The sequence below is a fragment of the Neoarius graeffei genome, chromosome 6, assembly GCF_027579695.1.
Source record: "Neoarius graeffei isolate fNeoGra1 chromosome 6, fNeoGra1.pri, whole genome shotgun sequence".
In the NCBI taxonomy this organism is placed as follows: domain Eukaryota; kingdom Metazoa; phylum Chordata; class Actinopteri; order Siluriformes; family Ariidae; genus Neoarius; species Neoarius graeffei.
In genome coordinates this window covers 96,945,712-96,967,120 of record NC_083574.1, presented here as the reverse complement: position 1 = coordinate 96,967,120, position 21,409 = coordinate 96,945,712, and the positions used below count along the sequence as shown (strand labels likewise).

Genomic DNA, 21,409 nt, shown 5'->3' with positions numbered 1-21,409 from the left:
TTTAAAGCTAAACCGCCTTCCAGATTTTTCAAGTGTAGGTCATAAAAAGAATTTCCCGACACCCAGTTATTTCTGTTTGGTGGATTGAAAGCTACTGAATTTGAATCACAGGCTTCCAATTTTATTAGTTTTTTATGAATTTCTCTCCATGTGACGCTAAATTTGCCATTATTTTTTCCTGCTTCACCATGACCCGATACAAGATACTACATCATGCATCACGTGGTGGGCTTTCGCCATTCACGCAAGGCATTGCGGGATACAAATTTGAAACAGGAGAGAAAAATGGAGGGTGTGAGTGTGCGAATGAAACGTGAAAGACTGACTACAGTAATGGAAAGAAAGTGAGAAGAAAATACGTTATGTTCTATATGAAGGAAAGGAAACGCAGGACCGAACTAATAAATATGGGCGCTCAGCGAGCACCTCGGTGTGATCAGCTGTTCGTTTAGCGACAGAATGATGGAACTGTCAGTGCACGCTCAAAGGGAAACCTGTAGATGGCAGTAATGCAACACTGTGGATGCCAGCTGCTGTAAAACCCAAAAGAAGAAGGTAAACCTGCGCATGCGCACACGGACTTCCTCTGTCTGCTTGACTGCATGAAATGAGCGATTTCATGCACATTATTTGCTTTAATCCGCTCAAATTAAATAACTTCCCAGCCACAGAACGGCCTGATATTTTGTGAGATATTACAGAAATAAACATCTCTCACAATGACCACATTTCAGACGGAACTAAATTTCACCGATTTTATGAAATCGAAAGGCCGTCTCGCTTTAAGTAAAAGTATTTGCAGATTTCAAAAATCTAACTTTTATTTTCAGAGGCCAAATCGTGTTCGAGAAAAATGAATTTTCTTTAAAATGTCAGATGGGCTTCCTGCAGTGGTGCCGTATGTGATGACATCAGGTAGCGGTCGCTTGGAGCAACTCAGCTGTTTATATTCTCTGTTTACATCATAGTTTTGCAAGTATTTTTAAATGAGTTTATCAGTTTTTAAATAAGTACGCCTCATTACATGGCATATCCATGCCACGATGATGATAAAAAGAAAGCACAAGCTGGAACTAGACTGCATTTCCACAGAGGGAATGTAAAGTGTGCTTAATCAGCTGTGGCAGAGGGTCACCGACAGAAACTGGATCAGACACGAGACCTCACGCTGCAAAATCTCATCAATGCTGATGGCAACATGGACGCTTAAAAAAAAAAAACGTTAACAATTTAGCAAGCTAACCAGCGGATAACGTAATGTAAAAAACGTAAAGGCATCATGAAAAGACGAGGCTGTTTGGATAACCAACATTTTCCTCTGACATGTTATAAAATTACAAACAAAACTCTATACAGCTAAACAGGGGTTAAATTGGGATTGGTTATGTGGGGGGGCTCTGCCTCGTACCCGCCCCTGCCCCCGCCGCCCTGCCCCAATATACTTTTTGGAAAATAACCCTCTAATTTGATAACCATATCATATTGCACAGAGATATACACCTTATCTGTGTGTTGTAGGCCTATGTGTGTCTTGTAGTGCCCCCCTACACATTATGGCAGTTTGAATGTAGATTGGTTGGCCAATGTAACAGATTGTACAGGTTGTTGTACATTGGTTTGAAGGAAATGATTAGTGGGGGGTCTGGGGGTCCTCCCCCAGAAGTTTTTTATTATCATACATGTTATTTGCTGAATTCTGGTGCATTTTAATAAGTTGTTAGCTGACTTTACAGAGGTAGGTTGAGCAATATCATGTTAAATCTTGTCACATGCCTACAGGTGAAAAATGTGAAGGAGAAATGTTCAGTGAGAAAATTTGAAGGCTTGCACAATCTTAAACCAAAACAGTTGATTTATTTTGGAGGATAAATGTTAAATATGCCAAAACACTGTCAGTCAAATTGTCAATCAAATATATTCATGCAGTGAATGCAACCAAATACAAACAACACTATAACATTGGAAGCATTTATTATTATTGTTATTATTATGTATTCAATTATTTATTTGGCATGTGGTGCTTTTTGTATTGTCTAGAACATACATAAGATGAGCATATTATAGCAGCAAAATAGAAGCACAATCATTTGAATGCAGCAAAAGTTTTGCTGCAAAAGTTTTGCATTCCGCGTCTTGTGCTGATGGATTAGGATCGTATGCAGGTAAAAGGGGAGACGGTGTACGGAGAAAATTATAAACAAGTCACAACGCTGAAACACAAGCCCAAAAACCCGCAAACCACGACTTCTGATTTTTTTTTAAAGCGAGCTCACAAAAAAAGAAACCCCAAAGTCGCTTATAAAAAGCGGAATTGGCAACCCACGCAGTGTTCCAGAAACCAGAATCTCTGATCGCAAGTTCTGTTCTAAATAGCTTTGACAGGTCGTCTTGTTATCAGGAAAACTATGATCTATCTCATAAAAGTCATGGGTTTATTGATTAATAAAACGATATTTAATTATTCAGAACTGAAAATCGTGAAAAGGGTTTGTTGCTTTTGATGTGTGCGTGATCATATGCCATCCGCTCCGAGCTTATGTGCCGGGGCTCAGCCCCGGACAGCCCCGGCCCAATTTAACCCCTGCAGCTAAAATTACAATATATTAACTTGTCATCCATCAAAAAAATGTACCTCCATGGTCTCCAGCATTTGTGAAAATCTCAGCAAATATGTCACGTCTCATGAACTCAGAGTTAGTGGAAAATTCCCACTTCCGAAGTCGTGAATTGGCCAAAAGGGGCGTGTTCATATGGACTCGCCACATGAGCACGTTAAACATGACCCCGTTTGAAGGCACCAATAGGCCTGTGACTTGCAGCGGCACTGCTGTCAGAGCTGCTGTTATAGAAAACCAATCAGAATTCAAAATTCAGCAACGTTGTACAGTATTTACAAATATTACAGCGTGATTGTGTTGTGATTGCAGACGATCAACAAAGTGCTTCTGCAGTATGCCGCCATCATCTCCAAAGACTTCAGCAACCACCTGAACAAAGAGAAAGTGGTGAGTCATTAGTCTGCTCGAAAAACAACAACAACAACAACATGTCTGTGAAGGTTCTCAGTCATCCAGGTCATAGTAAAACCGTAGGTGCTAAAGAAGGCAACTGGACTTGCTTGAAATCCTTGAAGACGTTTCACCGCTCATCCGAAAGGCTTCTTAAGTTCTGTCTGACTAATGGGGAGTTCCAGGTATTTATCCTCAAGTGGACCAAAAGCAACCCTAAGGTGGTGTTTACATTAGACCGTATCCGTATCGTTTTCGTTGCGGATGCACTGTCCGTGCACATTAAAACGCCGGAAAACGACTCCACAGGCGGAACAGCTTGAATCCGCCAGGGCCCACGTATTCAACCCAGTACGTATCTGATCTGGTGCTGTGTAAACATTGAGGAACGAGGATACGCAGTGCTGAGCTCTAGCTGACGTCGTCATTGGACGACGTCACTGTGACATCCACCTTCCTGATTCGCTGGCGTTGGTCATGCCACATTGGTCATGTGAATGAGCAATACAGGAAGTGTGTTGAGGAAGTCATTAAGTGAATGAGCAATACAGGAAGTGTGTTGGTTACCGTAGCACTAAATAGTCTTGTTGTAATCGCAAAAAACGGCCGTTCTGCGAGGTGAAGAGTGTACCGAACACTGTTAGATCCTTCTAGCATAAACACGAAGGCCATACACGGTGTAAAAAAGGCGTCATTGTAGTACCAGTACCGCTGATAACAGACTGGCATACTTCATTTTTTACAATGACATCCTTCCACTTGCAAGTGGTGAGTGACTTGCGCATGCCCGATATGCACTGGGATCATGTGACGTGCCGTCTAATTAGTCATGTGATTAGCGTATCCGTGTATTGGCGTTGCTGTGTGCACGGGGAACGGTTTTGTTGCAGGCACAGAAATTTTGTGTGTACGCGAATCGTTTTAAAAACGTTAATCTGATGATCCGCTGATTCGAAATAATGTAAACAGGGCCGAAGGAGAGTTGTTGAGGTCACATGAGTCGTTGAGTCATCCTGTAGGTGTAGGTCCCTGGGGGCTGGGTGCCCTTGGCACACTTCCCAGAAAACTGAATACACATCCATACCAACACTTAGGCTACATCCACACGACAACGGCAACGAGATGTTATTTAAAAAAATATATCGCGTCCAAATGGGCAACGATCAGTAAAATATCAGGTCCATATGGCAACGCAACGCTTGCTGAAAACGATGCAATACACATGCCACACCTCTAGGGGCGCTGTAAGACGGTCCCTTCGGAGACACCAGAACAATAGAAGAAGTAAGGACGCATGCGCATAAACTATTATGCACGAGACTTCATATTAGCCACAAAGTCAGGAAAATCTGTTCGTAAAATTATATTATAATGACCAAATACAATGAAAAGTATTTTTCCTGTCTCACCTGTGAAAGGTAATCCCATGTGATCTCGTTTGGACAGCAAAGCTGTTGGTACAGTTAAACGCAGCACATGAATGAGGCATCTTTATTCTCCGCTTTGACCCATCCAATATGGCGGCGAGGATGACGTATGATTCTACGCGGAAGGCGGCGTCTTTAATGGTCTGGAATAAATTGAATGCTACACGTTGATGGATTAATTTGTTCTTCTACGCCCTTTTTGAGGAATGTATTGTAGGACTTAAACCAACATCTGAAGAGGTGAGATCGCTCCTTTTTTTTCCCTATTTTTGCTGGCGGGATTGACTCTGCCCTAAGAGCTATTCTCTCTCTCTCTCTCTCTCTCTCTCTCTCTCTCTTTGCACCATTACACAATAAATATTCACAGTGAAAATATTTTGTAAGCGCGTTTCATGAACCAAGTTATAGGATTTGTTGACAACTCGCATCGAGTTCGTTACACTTCTACCTGGCGTGAAGCACTCACAGTCATGTGGTTGTGACATCATCGTAAAGAAATCCGTTCTACTCATCCAGAAAACTTCGTAACGGCAACGTTGCCAGATCTTTCCACTCTGGAACCCGTTCTCAAAAGATTGCGTTTTGGGTGCCCCAAAACGCCGGTGCCGTGTGGACGCCAGGCCGAAACGATAAACAATTGTATCGGATTCACCTGAATCCGTTGCCGTGTGGACAGGGCCTTAGTTGACTTCAATGACTCACATGATGGCAGAGAGAGCCAATGACCCACAGATCGCCCTAATGACCCTCTAGGCTGCTAACACCGTTCACACCCAGCCTCCAGTGACCTGAACACCTTCAGGATGATTAAGAGGGTCAACGACCCATGTGCTTTTGGTCCACTTGAGGATAAATACCTGGAACTCCCCACTAGTCAGACAGAACTGAAGAAGCCTTTCAGATGAGAGGTGAAACATCTTCAAGGATTTCAAGCAAGTCCAGTTACCTTCTTTAGCACCTACGAACAACAACAATGTTCTGGTGGCTGATGTTTGGTGCACTGGAGCTAAAGACAAGGACGTTTATCTCCTCCAACTTAGCATTGTGCTATGTATCGTGTTGTCCATGTTTATAGGACATGAGGGTACTTTAAAAAGTTTTCGACCTCACCCAGAAAACATCACAGGAGAAAGATTGTTCTGGCATTATTTTTCAACATAATCTCCTTTAACTTCATGTACTTGGTCCAGTGATGTTCAAGCTTTGCTGTCCCTTTGTGGGAGAAGGTCACATCTTGAGCCTCCAGATCCTCTTCAACAGCATGGGTGACTTCATCGTCACTCTGAAAATGGCGACCACGTGAGTGGGAAACAGATAGAGGTCAGACGATGCCAGGTCAGGTGAGTAAGGTGCATGGGTCAACAGTTCAAGGCCACGTTTGACTGCTTCTGCCCCTGCCACCTGTCCTGGAGCAACAGCACGCCAGCTCGAAGCATTCCTCTCCTTCTTTCTTTGATGGCTTCTTTCATTTGAGGTTTTGTGGACAGTGATATAAGACTTCATAGGATACAGTGATACCCGAAAATTGAAGTTATCCCACCCTTTGTTTCAGGGTGAGGCCGAGGAACTTTTTGAAGTACCCTCATAGCTATGAGCTTCCCTTAGTAAGGAGGTTCTTGGCTGATCAATTCTATTATACTTAGTAGAACATGAGTACATGGAGATATGAAGAAAGAATTAAACTCTGTAAATCCTACATGTCTTTATTTCATTTCCTGACAGCCATGCATCCTCCTGAACAACATCCAGCAGCTTCGGGTTCAGCTGGAGAAGATGTTCGAGTCGATGGGAGGGAAGCAGGTGGGTGTCTGAGCCAATGGTACTCACAGAAACAGAACAGTATGTGTTCACACTTTCACGTTGACTAAATCACTCCTGTTTTGAGAAGCACACAGGGAACTGATTGCGCTAATCAGGTGCATTTCATTTGCCATATTATTAGCTGCAATAACCATAAATTAGCATTTCATTTTACTGTCATAATAATCGGATCACCGCTATAAAGAGGGATCACTGGACCCAGACACAGAGCTTCCATATGAGGGATAAGGACCTGATTTCAGGTTACAATGTTAGCTGTGTGAGTTAATGTTATCGCCAGAGTTGAGAGATTGACATTTGTTGAAAACAAAGCATTGTTTTTGGATTCATTTAAAATTTAGCCATATGTTTAACATTTAACATCCTGTTATTTAAACATTAATATGACCACAAACAGATAAGGTGCTATAGGGTTGCCACCCGTCCCGTAGAATACGGAATCGTCCTTTATTTGGCAATTAAACCTTGTGTCCCGTATTGAACCGATACGGGACGTGATTTGTTCCGTATTTTCATAGATGTCCAATACACGTCTGTCTCACACATATCAACACTAAATCTAACAATAATGAACAAAATAAAACAGGAAATACTCCGTTGTGGGATCTACCCAGGACACAAACCCCGCCCCTCTGTGTCACGCTCTGTGCGTCTGTGCCTGGCTGCCTGCATCACTGCGTGTGGCGCTGTCATGGTTGTCTAGAGACAGACAACACACACCAGCACTGCTCAAAAAACCCGGGCCTTTTAAAAATGTCTGCTGCACCCGGGACTCCACCACGTCCTCAAAAGCGTAAACGCTTACAAAAATACAGACGTGAGTGGGAAGGGGTAGCCTGGGCCCGCCCATCCTAAGCGTGACGCAACACGAGGGCCTGTTGCGAGCTTAGTCTGGCCAGGCAGGCTATCTACAGCTCTTCCAAGCTCCCGAAAAATCGGGAACCAATCAACTTTGAGCATCTCCAACGGCCCTGGGTAGAGGCGTGTTCAAGGCACTGACGTAGTAGAACTGCGACCGGAAGCCATAGATTGTTTACAGAATCTATGCCGGAAGCGCTTCATTCACGCTTCCGCATCTATTACGCATAGATGCTGTATTGGAAGCATTCAACGGGAAGTTCTCATTGAAAACGGAGCAAAGAGCAGCCCTGGAGGTATTTATTGAAAGGAAGGACGTTTTCGCCTTGCTCCCGACCGGCTTCGGTAAGAGTTTAATCTACCAGTTAGCCCTGTCGCATCGCATACGTCAGAGGAAAGAGTGATGTGATTGGTTTAAGCTTCGTCACAGCCTTTTCTGGCTTCGACCAGTAGCAAACTGAGGCATTTCAGGGAGGCGGGTCAACCACGGGCTCTGGGAAATGGTTTGGCTTAATATCTTGGCCAGACCAAATGCTCAGACAGCTTTGTCGCGTTAGCCAGACTAGGGAAGAGGCACATCCTTGGCCGGATGAACTCAGGACTGTTGAGGGAAGGAGTAATGTTTTGCACTTTCTTGTTTTCTGCATTCTTGAATAAGCAGACATACATGTTTGTTGTTTTTTGTTCTCTTTTTTCCTCTCTAAGTAAAAATGTCCCCAAGGTTCACAAAGAGAGTCCCTACACCAAGAACAGTCATGCACTTACATTTACAGTGATATTAAGTTCTCAATATATTTACCGGTAGATTATATTTTAAAAGTTCATTGTTGCCCACTTGTACATTATACATTTTTACAGCATTGGCAATAAAGCAGTTCAAGCTTTAAGCATGAGTAATTGCTTTCTTGATCACCCCTTTACTAAAAACACCTACAAAATAAAACACACCACTGCTGCGGGCACCCCACCCCATGGGAGTCGTGCCCGTGGTGGTCATGGCCCCAAGGAGCCGTGCTGGGCGTCCCTTATTTTCATTTCTGAATGGTGGCAACCCTAAGGTGCTAACATGCTGCTATGTTAGCTAGCTAGCTAACTACATTACGGGACCTCACAGCTTTAGCATAACTTCAGGACAAGATGATTAGCTACATGATATCAGCTAACGACAGATTTCTTTTTCTCCTGTGATCCTTTTACCCAATCAGACATGCTCTTTCAAAGTCAAGTGAGTAATTTTAGCCATCTTAGCCAAATACGCTGACAGAAAAATCACACAACTGAAAAATCATGTTCAAAAACATCAACCAAAATAGAAAACAAAACATATCCAGTGTAGCATCATTTCTGTTGCTCTCTGGTGCCCCTAGTGGACAGAAATATCCACGGCGACGTCACCGGATGCTAACACGTTCCTGTCTTTTCAATGACATCCCATAATAACCTGCATGTGTGTTGTAGATATTGTCTCTCTCTCTTTCAGTCTCTGTAAAGTCTGTGTGTGTGTGAAAATTGTGAAAATGTCTCCTTGTTCTTCTTGTTTCTCATCTTCCCCGTCTCTTCTGGGTTCTTGTACCAGGAGGAAGGGGGTGTGGCCTTCTGTAAGGTGTGTGAACATCTCTTTATACATCCTCCCCATCTCCTCCACAGCTTGGCGCAGGTTGTGTCTCAAGATCTAGTACAGATCTGTTCACAGAGCAGAAGCTAAGCTAACGTAGCAGTTACATTCACAACAATTCCTGAATCTGATTGGAATTTATTTATTGAATTATTTAGCTAATCTTCTCTAGCATTCAACAACAGGATTGTAATGTGTTAGCTCCAGCTAGCTATGTACCGGTACCTGGGTATTAGTAACTACAGTAAGCCCTCAGTATTCGCGGGGGTTAGGGACCGAACATGGCTGCGAATAAGCCAAAATCGCGAATACTTGTAACCTCCCCCCCCCCAATAAAACTGCTCACAAATCCTTATTTTGATTTCTAAAAATTATTCAAAAATACCAAGAACGCACAACACGTGAACAAGTCTGAACTATGGGAACCGCGAGACTGTACTGTACAATGCGCTCATTCGTATCAGCCAATGAGCAGCAGCCCGCCATTCAAACTTCAGCCAATAGCGAGCGAGCATTCGGCTCTGAGAATGTAGCAGTGCATAAACGTTCGCAGTGTGTAAACGTTCGATATGTTCGCCACAAATGACCGCGAATCGCTGAGATTTCCGCGAATGTATAGGAGATATGTTCTATATAAAATCCCGCGAATATGTGAATTCGCGAATACTGAACCGTGAATAGGTGGGGGTCTACTGTATAACCAGAGGTGAGACAGTCATGCTAATGCCAGTCAAAGACTGTAATAAAAACATGATGAAAAAAAACAAACTTTGTACCAATCTAACTCCAAACTCCAACTAGCTGTCCTGAGGTTAGGGAGTTAGCTAGCATGCTAATCTATGAATTCCCCAAATATGAATATGGTTAGGTTAGAAATTCAATGCTAATGAAATAAAATGCTAATCTGCTAAATATGTGACTATGTAACTATCAAAACCAAAACCAAACACTAGCTAGCTATGCTAATAATAATAAATGATGACGGTAACTACCCTATGAAACTTCTGCTAGTTGTCATGTTTATGTATAAATACTGTCAGAAAAGTTGGTAAGATTACAAGATTGTAATAACTTAGCAACAATTATTATTTGCTAACAGATTATTTGGTCATTTTTCATAACAGTCTGAGGTAACAGAGCTAACTAGCTTGCTAAGCTACGAATACTCTCAATATCTTGATATCTTGAAGACAACACAAAACGCCACAGGACTGGAACGACCAAGCGTTAGCTAGCTACTGTATTCTCAGAAATTAATAAGTTGTCTCACCTTGTATCACTCCAGATAGCTGTGAAGTATATTTATGAATTAATTATATTAATTTAGGTTTGAGATGACAGGACGAGGTTGCTAATTTATGATGTTAAATGAAATGGAATGTAACTAGCTATGTATTAGCTAGCTAGCTATTCAAATTACTAGTTTCTTAAGCAATATTGCATGATTGCGATCACAAGAGTGCAGTTTTACTGAATATCAGCATAAATGTGTATGATTCAGCTGCAGGCTAGCGTCTGAGATAACAGAACTAGCCATTGTGCTAATTTATGAATGCACTCAATATATTCTAGACCATAGCATTGTGGCAAGCTACTAGTAGTGTTCGCTAACTATTCACTACATTGTATGTACAATGCTGTTTAGCATGCTATAACAGCTAAATAAATGCAAAATAAATGCAAAATATCGAGTTATGTCTGAGATAATACAGCTAGTTAGCATGTACATAGATATGCATCTATATGGGTCCATCTCAGAAACTGGTCTCTCATTTGGGACATTATGGTCAAAAAATAAATTTTGTAACTTTACTATTTTTTTTTTGCATTTACCGAACACTCAATGTTTCTTTTGTTATGGTTAATAAGAATAAAGATAGCATCTTGCTTTATCTGGCCTCCACTGTGGAAATTTTTTTTGAATTACAATTCAAACGCTTTTGTAAAATTGATTTCCATATAAAATAACTCCATCATGAAGAATTAAAGCCCCTCCTTCACGGATGAGTGAAAATATTGAATAAATTTCCTCTTTTTGATTGCTTGGGTTAAAAATGCCAAGTTATGATGACTGAATTGATTATTCACTTAAATATGAATAATATGATACAGTTTGGGTATTTGATACGGCGAAATAGGACACAATGGAAAAATCAAGAACGCACCGGAAAGATGAGAATAACGGCGGTGGTAAAAGAACAGCGACTGTACCGGTTGAAGGTCACGCGGGTCTCTGCTGCGGCGCGCGAGCAACGGGACATCACTACCGCACCGGCCGGGGGCGGGGCAAAATGACTGGCCGTAGAGTCTATCAAAAGTTGGATCTAAATTGACCATGGTTGCAAAATATTGGCCAAAATACGCAAACACTACGAAATATGAAAGTAAGATGAAAAAGAAACATTCTATTGCCTTATACTGCAAGACTAAAACAAAATAAAACCATCAAAACTCACCTTTTCAGTGATAACGTCCGAACAGATCACCCGCGTAACAGAAAGACCGCAAATAGAAGCACGATCAACTTCTAACTGTTGGAGTGGAAAATTCCATTCTACACATGCAAATTGTTAATGTGTGTCCTTCCCCGCACACAAATAACACGCTACGGTAAAAAATAGACCACGACTCATTTTATAGCTCAGAAATTCGTACAAGACCAGCTACCATCGTAACATATTCTGGAAGAAACATATTCTATACCTAACTTTCAGCTTTCGTTTTAAAAAACAAAATCGCAGATTTATAGCTAAATTTTTATACGGCGTAGTGATTTTAAGTTCCTACTTTTGGTGAGGTCGTGACCTCGACCCTGAGGCTTTCCATTTAGATCAAAACACACGATCGTATTGGTTTTGCGGAAAATGGAGTTACAACGGTGATCAAATATTTTTCATGATGTTTTATTACGGTTCTGATTATTCTGTGAGCGCACCAATCCTTAGGTGTATAAAGTTACAACTTAAAATACAATCAGTGATAACTGTAGACTTTTCAGTGGACTACAACCTTTTTAAGGGAATGCGATGTAGTCAACCATTTATCATGTCCCAGATCAAGCCGCCATTTTTCCACAAATTTGCAGAATTTTTGCCAAATTCTGAATAGAGTATTCACATCAAAGATTTAGTTTCATCTGTATTATTTCTTTCATCATTTTATTTCAAATTAAAACCAACATCACCATTCAAAGCCATATAGTTTATTGACTGTGAGTATATTTAGTGGGGGACCCCCACAGTACCCAGTTTCTGAGACAGACCCATATATAAAAAGCAAAATTAGCACAGGACTAATAACTTAGTAAAGAATTAATAACGAGCTCGGGCGTTTTTACAACACTGAGACAACGTGCTAATCTGTAAATATGCTAAACATGTCAAAGGGTGTAAAAGTTACCACAGGATCATGACAGTTTAGCACTAGCTAGCTATGCTAACAGATCTGTGAGGTACTCGGCTGTTTTTAGCACTGTTCTGAGACTGCAAAGATTGCTAGGATGCTAATTTATGGATGTTTGAAATGTCAGAGATAGGAAAATGACTATTTTTAGCAATTTGCTGATGAAAATTTACTCATTTTGTCACACGACTAATTTTTAACGTTAGTCAACAGAGGCTACAGAGCAAGCTAGCATGCTAATCTAGGTTAAATTGGACATTAGAATTCAATTCTCTTTTTTTTGGGAATTACACATGGGATATTCTGATTAACCAAGAGCACATGATGCTGCTTTAACAATTCCATCTTTAATTATTAATCACACTGGATATTGAGATGTAGCCAAGTTTTTTTTTTTTTTTATGCTAGCTGTGGAGGGCAGGTTTGTTCATTCCAGCATCGTGGTTTAACACTGGATGAGCACGCTGCACCGGTTTCACCTCACTCCACCTTTGACCTCTGACCTTCAGGAGCATGTGTTCCATTACCTGCTTGAATCAGGCATGAAAACTGAATCAAACGAGCTGAAACTCCGCCCTGAGACCCCCTCTCATGCACCGTGGATGGACTGCTCTGATTTCTTTATGTTACATTATGTTATAATCACATGTCCAGCAGCTGAACGAACTTCTGATGTGCTTAATGAGACTTTTGTATCTACTTTTTCAGTCCTAGTCTTTTCCTTCCCCTTGAATGCATGTTAAAGACGCTCACTCTACGATTGCGTATCTGTTCGAATTCTTGCGCTTCAGGTTGTTACGGTGATCGATGGGAAACGTATCGCTGGGAACGAGCAGGTCTCGGCTCAAAACTTTTTTTTTTCTAATAATAATCTCTGACTTGCTGTGATTCTTAATTTCCCTGAGGGAACCCGCCCAAAGGGATCAATAAAGTTTTATCTAATCTAATCTAATCTAATCTAATCTAATCTAATCTAATTTGTAGCTGCACTACCGTCAGAGCTGCTGTGATAGAAAATGAATCAACCATTGGTTCTATCAACCAATCAGCATCCAGATCTCAGCAGTCCTGTGGAATCATTGGATTAATTGGATAGTTGAATCCGGTGTGACAAAATTAGCTTCTGTTTTTGTTTAATTGATTTCCTGGTGCCGTAAAGCTTAAAGCTAATCACTAATTTATGAAGTTGTTTATTAAAGGGTTTCATTCTTGCGAGGGCAGTGACATTATTCCTCCTCTGTGACGTCAGAAGCCTCTAAATATAACTCTGGCTTGCTCCAACAGTGCTGGAGTTCTCAAAGCAATTAGCAAACAAGCAGACGTGTAATTCCAGAGTTCTCTCTCTCTCTCTCTCTCTCTCTCTCTCTCCAGCTTGATGTAAATTTCTGCCCATTAAAACCATTTGTAAAGGTGAATTAAGGAGGAAAACATTAAAATCATTTGTTTCTGCATCAAAGCCATGCCCGCGCACATCCATAAAGCCGCACCTACCAGAATGGAGCTCATTTACATTAGCACCATAGCTAGCTAACTAGCTTTCCATCATTTTATTCACTGGCTACAGCGTTCACTATAATCCATGGACTGTAAAAATAATGGACAAAGCCTCTGTGAGGTCATTCATAGGATTTCTGAAGAGTGGGGTTGAAGCTCAAATAAGGAGGCTACGGCCGTCGTCGTCTTGGCAGCAGCTGACTCCACCTAACTCCCAGTTAGTCCATAAATGGGGTGGAGATAGGGGCGGGGATAGCGAAGCCTGGCTGCTGGAATTGAGGTATTTCACCCACGTGACCAAGTGACGTGACGCAGCCATTTTGGACGACACGCTTAAGTCCTTCAGTGCAAGGCGGTATGAGATGGTGGAGACCTTTGCACATTTTAACAAGAAAGTAAGCTGTGAGTCGTGTTAAATTGGATCTGTCTTTTATCACAAACACTGTACCCAGCCTTGGTATGGAGCCCTGTTTATTTATTTCTGTGTCCTGTTTCTTTCTAGCCTCTGTTATTGCGTTTTATGTCTGATGTCTGCGACATGCAACCCTAGGCAAATTAACACTGCCTTGTTTCACTGCTCAGATGGGTTAACAAACACTGACCCATTTACTTTTTGCTATATATTTTATCAAAATTGCGTTAACTGATAAACTAACCTGAAATGAAATGATCACTGCAAAGTCTGGAGTACTCTGTTGGCTCCCAATCCTGTCTCTTCACAGCTGCAATCCATTTGGCCCTCTTGTCTGGGTCAGTAGGAAACCGGTAGTGATGTGTCGGTCGCGAACGATCCGGTTCAAAGAGCCGGCTCTTTGACGTGAACGACGGGAGCCGGCTCTTCGGTGGGAGCCGAGTTGGGGAGCCGAATTAGTTTTTTGTCCTTAGGTGCCTCAGAGAGAGAGACTTTCACAAAAAAAGTTGCTGTCCGATTGCGTCTTTGTGTTGTCTATTACCATTCAAAGGAAAAAAAGTAGCATGGTGTACGCCTCCTTTTTTTGGTTGGGGGGGTTGATGTCATTCACAGCTGCGAAAATACGAAAATTGGTGTAAAGCTGTGGAGCGCAGGGGAGAGGAGTCTGTGAGGCACCTGAGGAGGGGAAAATCAGCTGTGTATTTTATATTGGTAATATAACACAGTTTTGCATTATGTTTGTGAGAAAATAATTTATTAATTGGTAAGTAAGTTTTATTTCTATAGCTAGAACATTGTTACACTGCTATACTTTACAAAGCTTTACAATGGCTACAAAAACTAAAAAATAAAATGGAAAACATCCTATTGATAAAATATAAATAATAATGTAATTAATTAACTAGTTAATTGCAGCAATTAAATCAAAAATAAAATCTCAGGAGCCGTTTGGGAGCCGAAAGAGCCGGCTCCTTATAGTAAGAAGAGCCAAAAGAGCCGGCTCCCGAAAAAGAGCCGAAATTCCCATCACTAGAAATCGGTAAAAGGAGCGTCCTGCACGCTGTCCCTGTCTGTTGTGGCAGCCCACAGCACAACAAGCAAACACCATGGTTATTTATAGAGTGCTTACTGACAAATTAATCTATTCTAGGTGTCTGTAACACGTTTTTTTTTTCAAGCTGGTTCTCCCTCTCTGTCTGCAGCGTTAGTATGTAGCTTGACGTTCAAAATGGCGGACACCGGGGCGTCACGTGACCCTGTGACGTCAGGTGAAATACCTCAATAATATGGCTGGAACACACCTATTAACCGTGAAGCTAACAAGCTACTGGCTAAACTAAAAGCAGCTGCTCCATAAGATACAGACCATAACCTCAACGGCTGGTTTACAAAAAATATCACCAGGCAGCCGATAACAAGGAGTGTCGTCTTTGCAATCTTAATAATTGTTAATAAAAGCAACATTAGCAATAATATTTTCCCCTGATAGCTTAGATAACTAATGTTAGCTTGGTTAATAGCTAGCTTACTAGCAATATAGGAGTGGCAGAGGTCGATAGCAGCTACTGTTAGATGGTCAGTCTATGATGGTCACATAGCACAGTATATTTGATATGAAACAATTAACCAAACCCATGATTTAGTTAAGAGATGTGTCTTTTGGTGAACGATTGACTGTTGCTACGTGAATCTTTGAGCTTTTTAGCCAGGAAGGATATAGTAACTCATATAATCACGCTTTACAACCGTGATGAGCAGAAAAGCATCTCAGCAGGACAGCAACAGCAGAAGATCAAATCAAATCAAATCAAGTTTATTTGTATAGCGCTTTTAACAATAAACATTGTCGCAAAGCAGCTTTACAGAATTTGAACGACTTAAAACATGAGCTAATTTTATCCCTAATCTATCCCCAATGAGCAAGCCTGTGGCGACGGTGGCAAGGAAAAACTCCCTCAGACGACATGAGGAAGAAACCTCGAGAGGAACCAGACTCAAAAGGGAACCCATCCTCATTTGGGCAACAACAGACAGCCTGACTATAATATTAACAGTTTTAACAGGTATAACCCTCAACTGTCCTCATGGGGCCGTCCTTCACAGGAGCGGTGCGATAAAACTCCGACCAGACACAGGGCACCAGGATGGATCAAGCAGGTCCGAGGGGCAGAAGAGGCCAGCATCTCAATCCCAGGATCAGCATGTAACTCTGAGGGACAGATTGGGGGGGGGGGGGAGAGAGAGAAAGAAAACACATGTTGTTAGGTATGCCCTAAAAATGACAAGTATTAAGTCTGTGTGGTAGGCTCGCAGAGACGAGAGTCTACATCAGGCATAACACACAACAATGGCATGTTAATATGGTAAAATATATCATGACCTGCTCTGGCTGGATGCTTGATTGGGTGATGGGAGCACACTCCTCAGCAATGATGAGATGCAGATGGGACCCTTAGGGCTGGCCAAGACAATTCAGTTACATTTCACCGGGTCTGGGACATGCGACAGAATGTCTGACGGCCGATTCCCTGCAGGCTACGATAGCCAGTCGAGGTCTCCACCCTCTCCACCAAAAGATTTCCTGTTGACTCCATGTAACTCAGAGGGACAGATTTGGGGTGGGGGGGAGGGAAAGAAAACACAGGTTGTTAGGTATGCCCAATGTCACCTGAATAAGTAGGAGCAGTATACATATTGCACCGAGTACAAGCAGGGACTCCGGCAACTAACTATGACAGCATAACTAAAAGGAGAGAGCCACAGGGTTCCACTCCTGTGAAGAACAGGGATCTTAGAATCAAGAACAAGTTCCTATTCAAGTGGCCGGTGAGTGTATTTCTGGCTGTTTCTGTCGCTGAACAGCAAGCTATTAAATTTTGAAATATCCATCATCTGAAGTATAGCATGAAGCAAAAGAGACTTCTTTTCATGAGAGCCGCACCGTTGCGTTTGAGCCGCTCCAGTCCTCAAGAGCACGACGTGGTTCAGCGTTTTTGCTCATAACTCCGTGCTGAAGTGCAAAACTGGATGTTTGATGACGCTCAGTCGCTCTGAACTCACCATGATGAAGGAGAACTGCAAAACAAAGATGAGGAAATTTACACAGATGTACGGTAGAATCCAACAAATATCCAACACAAGCACAGTTTTAAAAAGCAAAGCCATGAGAAGCAGCAGTGAAAACACACAGCGTTCTCTCAACTGGAAATAAACCCCATTCAATGTTGAGGAACCGTAAATAAGTGACTGTGGTTTTTCATGGCAGAAATTATAGCGTACGTATTACAGCACTTTCATGAGCACACTGTATAAACTGACTAAAACGGCCGCGTTGAAGAATATCACAGTGTTATAGTGCCGAATGAAATAAATACAGCCTGTAACACAATCACAGTGAAATGTTTAATTGACTGAAAATAATTCAAATAGTTAAATTACTGACTTTCATCCAGAGCAACTGTGGAATCCAGAATTTAAGCAAAACCTGGACAGATTTCTCTTTTTAATTCCAAAAACCCAACATTTCCATTCGACATGTAACGATTCACCCAGTTCAAGATTCAGTTCCATCCAGGATATTTCTGAAAAACGTTGAATGAAGAAAAATTTATCACAAAAAAAGCAAAATTTATTTTCCTATTCTTGATCAACTTAAATATTCTTTTTGTTACATTAAAAAAATGTTCGTTTCATTTTCTTAATAACCAACAATAATTATTTACAACTTTAATTATTGTAAATTATTTGCAAAGGCTGGAGTAAAATATAATAGCCTATTAACTAAAATATTCATTAAAAAAGTTAATAATTAAAAATTAATAATAACAAATATTTCTTTTCTTAAAAAAACTTTTATAAACATTTGTACTTCCTCCATTTGCTTCTCTTTTCTTTATCTTTCAGCCATCTGTAAACAGAGAGCTCTGATTTCTTATTAAAGTTAGACTTCCTTTCAGATTTTTCAAGTGTAGGTCATAAAAAGAATTTTCCCGACACCCAGTTATTTTTGTTGAGTGACTGAAAGCTCCTGAATTCGAATCACAGACTTCCAATTTTATTAGTTTTTTTTTTTAAAACAACAATTAATGAATTTCTCTCCACATGGCCCGAAATTCTCTGCTATTTTTTCCTGCTTCACCATGACCCAATTCAAGATACTACATCATGCATCACATGGTGGGCTTTCCCCGTTTATGCAAGGCATTGTGGGATACAAATTTGAAACAGGAGAGAAAAATGGAGGGCGTGAGTGTGCGAATGAAACGTGAAAGACCGACTACAGTAACGGAAAGAAAGCGAGAAGAAAAGACGTTATGTTATATATGAAGGAAAGGAAACGCGGGACCAAACTAATAAATATGGGCGCTCAGCGAGCACCTCGGTGTGATCAGCTGTTCGTTTAGCGACAGAATGATGGAACTGTCAGTGCACGCTCAAAGGGAAACCTGTAGATGGCAGTAATGCAACACTGTGGATGCCAGCTGCCATAAAACCCAAAAGAAGAAGAAGAAGGTAAACCTGCGCTTGTGCACACGGACTTCCTCTGTCTGCTTGACTGCACGAAGCGAGCGATTTCATGCACATTATTTGCTTTAATCCCTTCAAATTAAATAACTTCCCAGCCACAGAATGGCCTGATATTTTGTGAGATATTACAGAAATAAACGTATATCACAATGACCACATTTCAGACGGAACTAAATTTCACCGATTTAATGAAATCGTAAGGCCATCTCGCTTTAAATCTATTTATAGTCAATCACACACCAGCTCTTTCACATTTTAGATCTGTTTCTTTTGTGTTTTTGGAGCATTAGAGCTGTGTTACTTCCTCTTCCAGTGAAGTCACACGTATTCCTGCGATTGTACATTATTATGCCCTCTGCTGTCTAAACAGCACAATTACAGTGAGGAAAAACCAAGAGATTACGCAGCCTGATAATAATCACCATTCATTTTTTTTTAATATCATCAATTTGAATCATCATAAATTTGTATTGCGATTTATCATCACGCTATATATTGTTACATGCCTAGTTTCCATTATTTCTCTTATCCATGCAACAATTGTTACACCTCAAGCAAGAATATTTTTGAATCATTTCTTCCTTTTCGTGTCAAACTTTAGAATCCACATGAACTCCGGTGAATTGAACTCATAATATCTCCGTAATTATCTCATTACTTCGACTTGATAGTCAACACATGGCAGTCTATCAGTAAGACTAATTCACTGAATATTAGATTATAGAAATAATGATGTCGTATCCCAAATGCAGAGGGTCAGGAAGCCAGACGTCACTTTTGTGCAGGGTTTTCAAGCCCCCTAGGGGTTCGTGATGGCATTGCAGCAGGTTTGTGGAAAACCCTAAGCTACCTAACCTCATCTAACCTAAACAGCGAAACAAATTAAAACCGTTAACGAGACCGTCAATAATGGCGTAGCTCACTCCGGCCCTGTCTCGTCCAGAAGGAGAGATCTAAAGTGGGTGCAATAAATGGTGCAAGCTATATATACTATATACAAGCTATATATAGAAGCGATAGCCACCTGAGGAATACCGACCTATTTGCCAGAGAGAATCCAAAACGGCGAGGAATTGACCGAGAAGAAGCGATTTTTGTTGAACTGCTTAAGGCATTAAGGCTTAATTAGTCCATAACTTCCTTAATAATTACAATTATGCAAATTTGGGTAGAAGCTATCTATATGCACCCCAGGCAGACCTACCTTCCTGCCAAAAAGAATAAAAATCAGTGGAGAATTGAGAGGAAACGATTTGTGTGAAATGTGGACAACACATGATGGTATAAACTCATCACCTGTCGGCCGGATGAGCTAATAATGAAGCATTTTTATTGTTACCTCGTGCAAAAGGTGATCGAAGCCATGTTACGATATAACAGTTCTTATGCGAATCCGTTGTACTCGGAACTCAGAAAAACACAACATTTGACACAGAAAAGTGCAACAGAACACTGATTTAACTCAGAACTCCAAGTTAGGAACTCTGGATCCATCCATTTAGCCAGACTTCACTGGCATACTACATTACATTAATGTCATTATGTCTTATCCAGTCTTATCTTAACCCCCCATCTGCTCCCCAGGAGGGGGTACTGGATATCCAGAGCAGCCTGGGGATTAGATACCTTGCTCAAGGGCACTTTGCCCATTCCTGGTGGTCCAGGGAATCAAACCGGTGACCTTTTGGCCCCAAGGCATGGCTTGGGATTAAGCCATGGCTTCCCCGAGCCACAAGCAACACAAACAAACCTGACATCACAACAACAACAACAACAACACACTTTGCGTTATTTTCTCCATGATGAAAAGACGGCAGCTTTGTCAGGTTAGATTTGTAACATAATTCCTCTTCTCCTTCCAGCTTGTTCCACTTATATGTGTGGGGTTCCTGTCATGTAGACCTTGACATGTCCTATTAATTGGAGCATAGTTTGATGCCAGACGTCCTTCCTGCCACAACCCTGCCATTTTCTGGGCTCAGAACCAGCACCAAACAGTTGCTGGGTTCCCAGACAACCAACCATTCACACCTATGGGCAATTTAGTGTTGCTAGTTAGCCTAACCTGCATGTCTTTGGACTGTTGGGGAAACCGGAGCACCTGGAGGAAACCCACGCGGACACGGGGAGAACATGTGAACTCCATACAGAAAGGACCCCGTCGGCCATGAGGTTCGAGCCTGGAACCTTCTTGCTGTGAGACAACAGTGCTAACCACTACACCACCGTGATGCCCGCCCAAACATGAATAAAACAGTTGCCCAACAAATTCAGAGGCTATGCATACCGTGACGGAGTGCCCGTCAGTACAGTTGAGTATGTGCTCTGACTGCCATACCAACGAGCCTGGATCTTTTGTGTTGTGGTCAGGGTGCAGGTTTGGTATCCTGTAGACCTGGGTTCAAGACAGGATAAGGTCACTGTTCTCTCGCTTTGCTACAGATGGTGTCAGAAGTGGGATGGCTGTAAGCTGGGAGGCCATCGGAGGTGTGCCATGTGTGTGAGCTGTACGAGGGGACCCCCAGGATAGGTGGCCCCTGTGTGAGGGACCCCAGAGATGGGTGAAGCATGAGTGTGTGGGGCGCCCCGGTATGGGAGAAGTACGGCTGGGGGATGTGTGAGGGACACCTGTGTGTGTGAAGCACACAGGTGCGCTTCTTGAAGGGGAGGGCAGTGTGACGGAGTGCCCGTCAGTACAGTTGAGTATGTGCTCTGAGTGCCATGCCGATGAGCCTGGCTCTTTGGTGTTGTGGTCAGGGTGCAGGCTTGGTATCTTGTAGACCTGGGTTCAAGGCAGGATAAGGTCACTGTTCTCTCGCTTTGCTTCACATACAAATAAGACCTT

The 21,409-nt window shown here is 41.8% G+C and overlaps 1 protein-coding gene across 1 annotated transcript in view; it reads left to right on the top strand.

Annotated features, from left to right (window-relative positions):
• Window positions 1-21,409, top strand: part of LOC132888443 (protein unc-13 homolog C-like) — a 567,940-nt gene that overhangs the window by 402,705 nt on the left and 143,826 nt on the right. Inside the window, exons 23-24 of the mRNA XM_060924493.1 lie at window positions 2,928-3,005; window positions 6,158-6,235. Of these exons, the coding sequence (XP_060780476.1) occupies window positions 2,928-3,005; window positions 6,158-6,235 (156 nt within the window). The remainder of the gene's footprint in view (window positions 1-2,927; window positions 3,006-6,157; window positions 6,236-21,409) is intronic.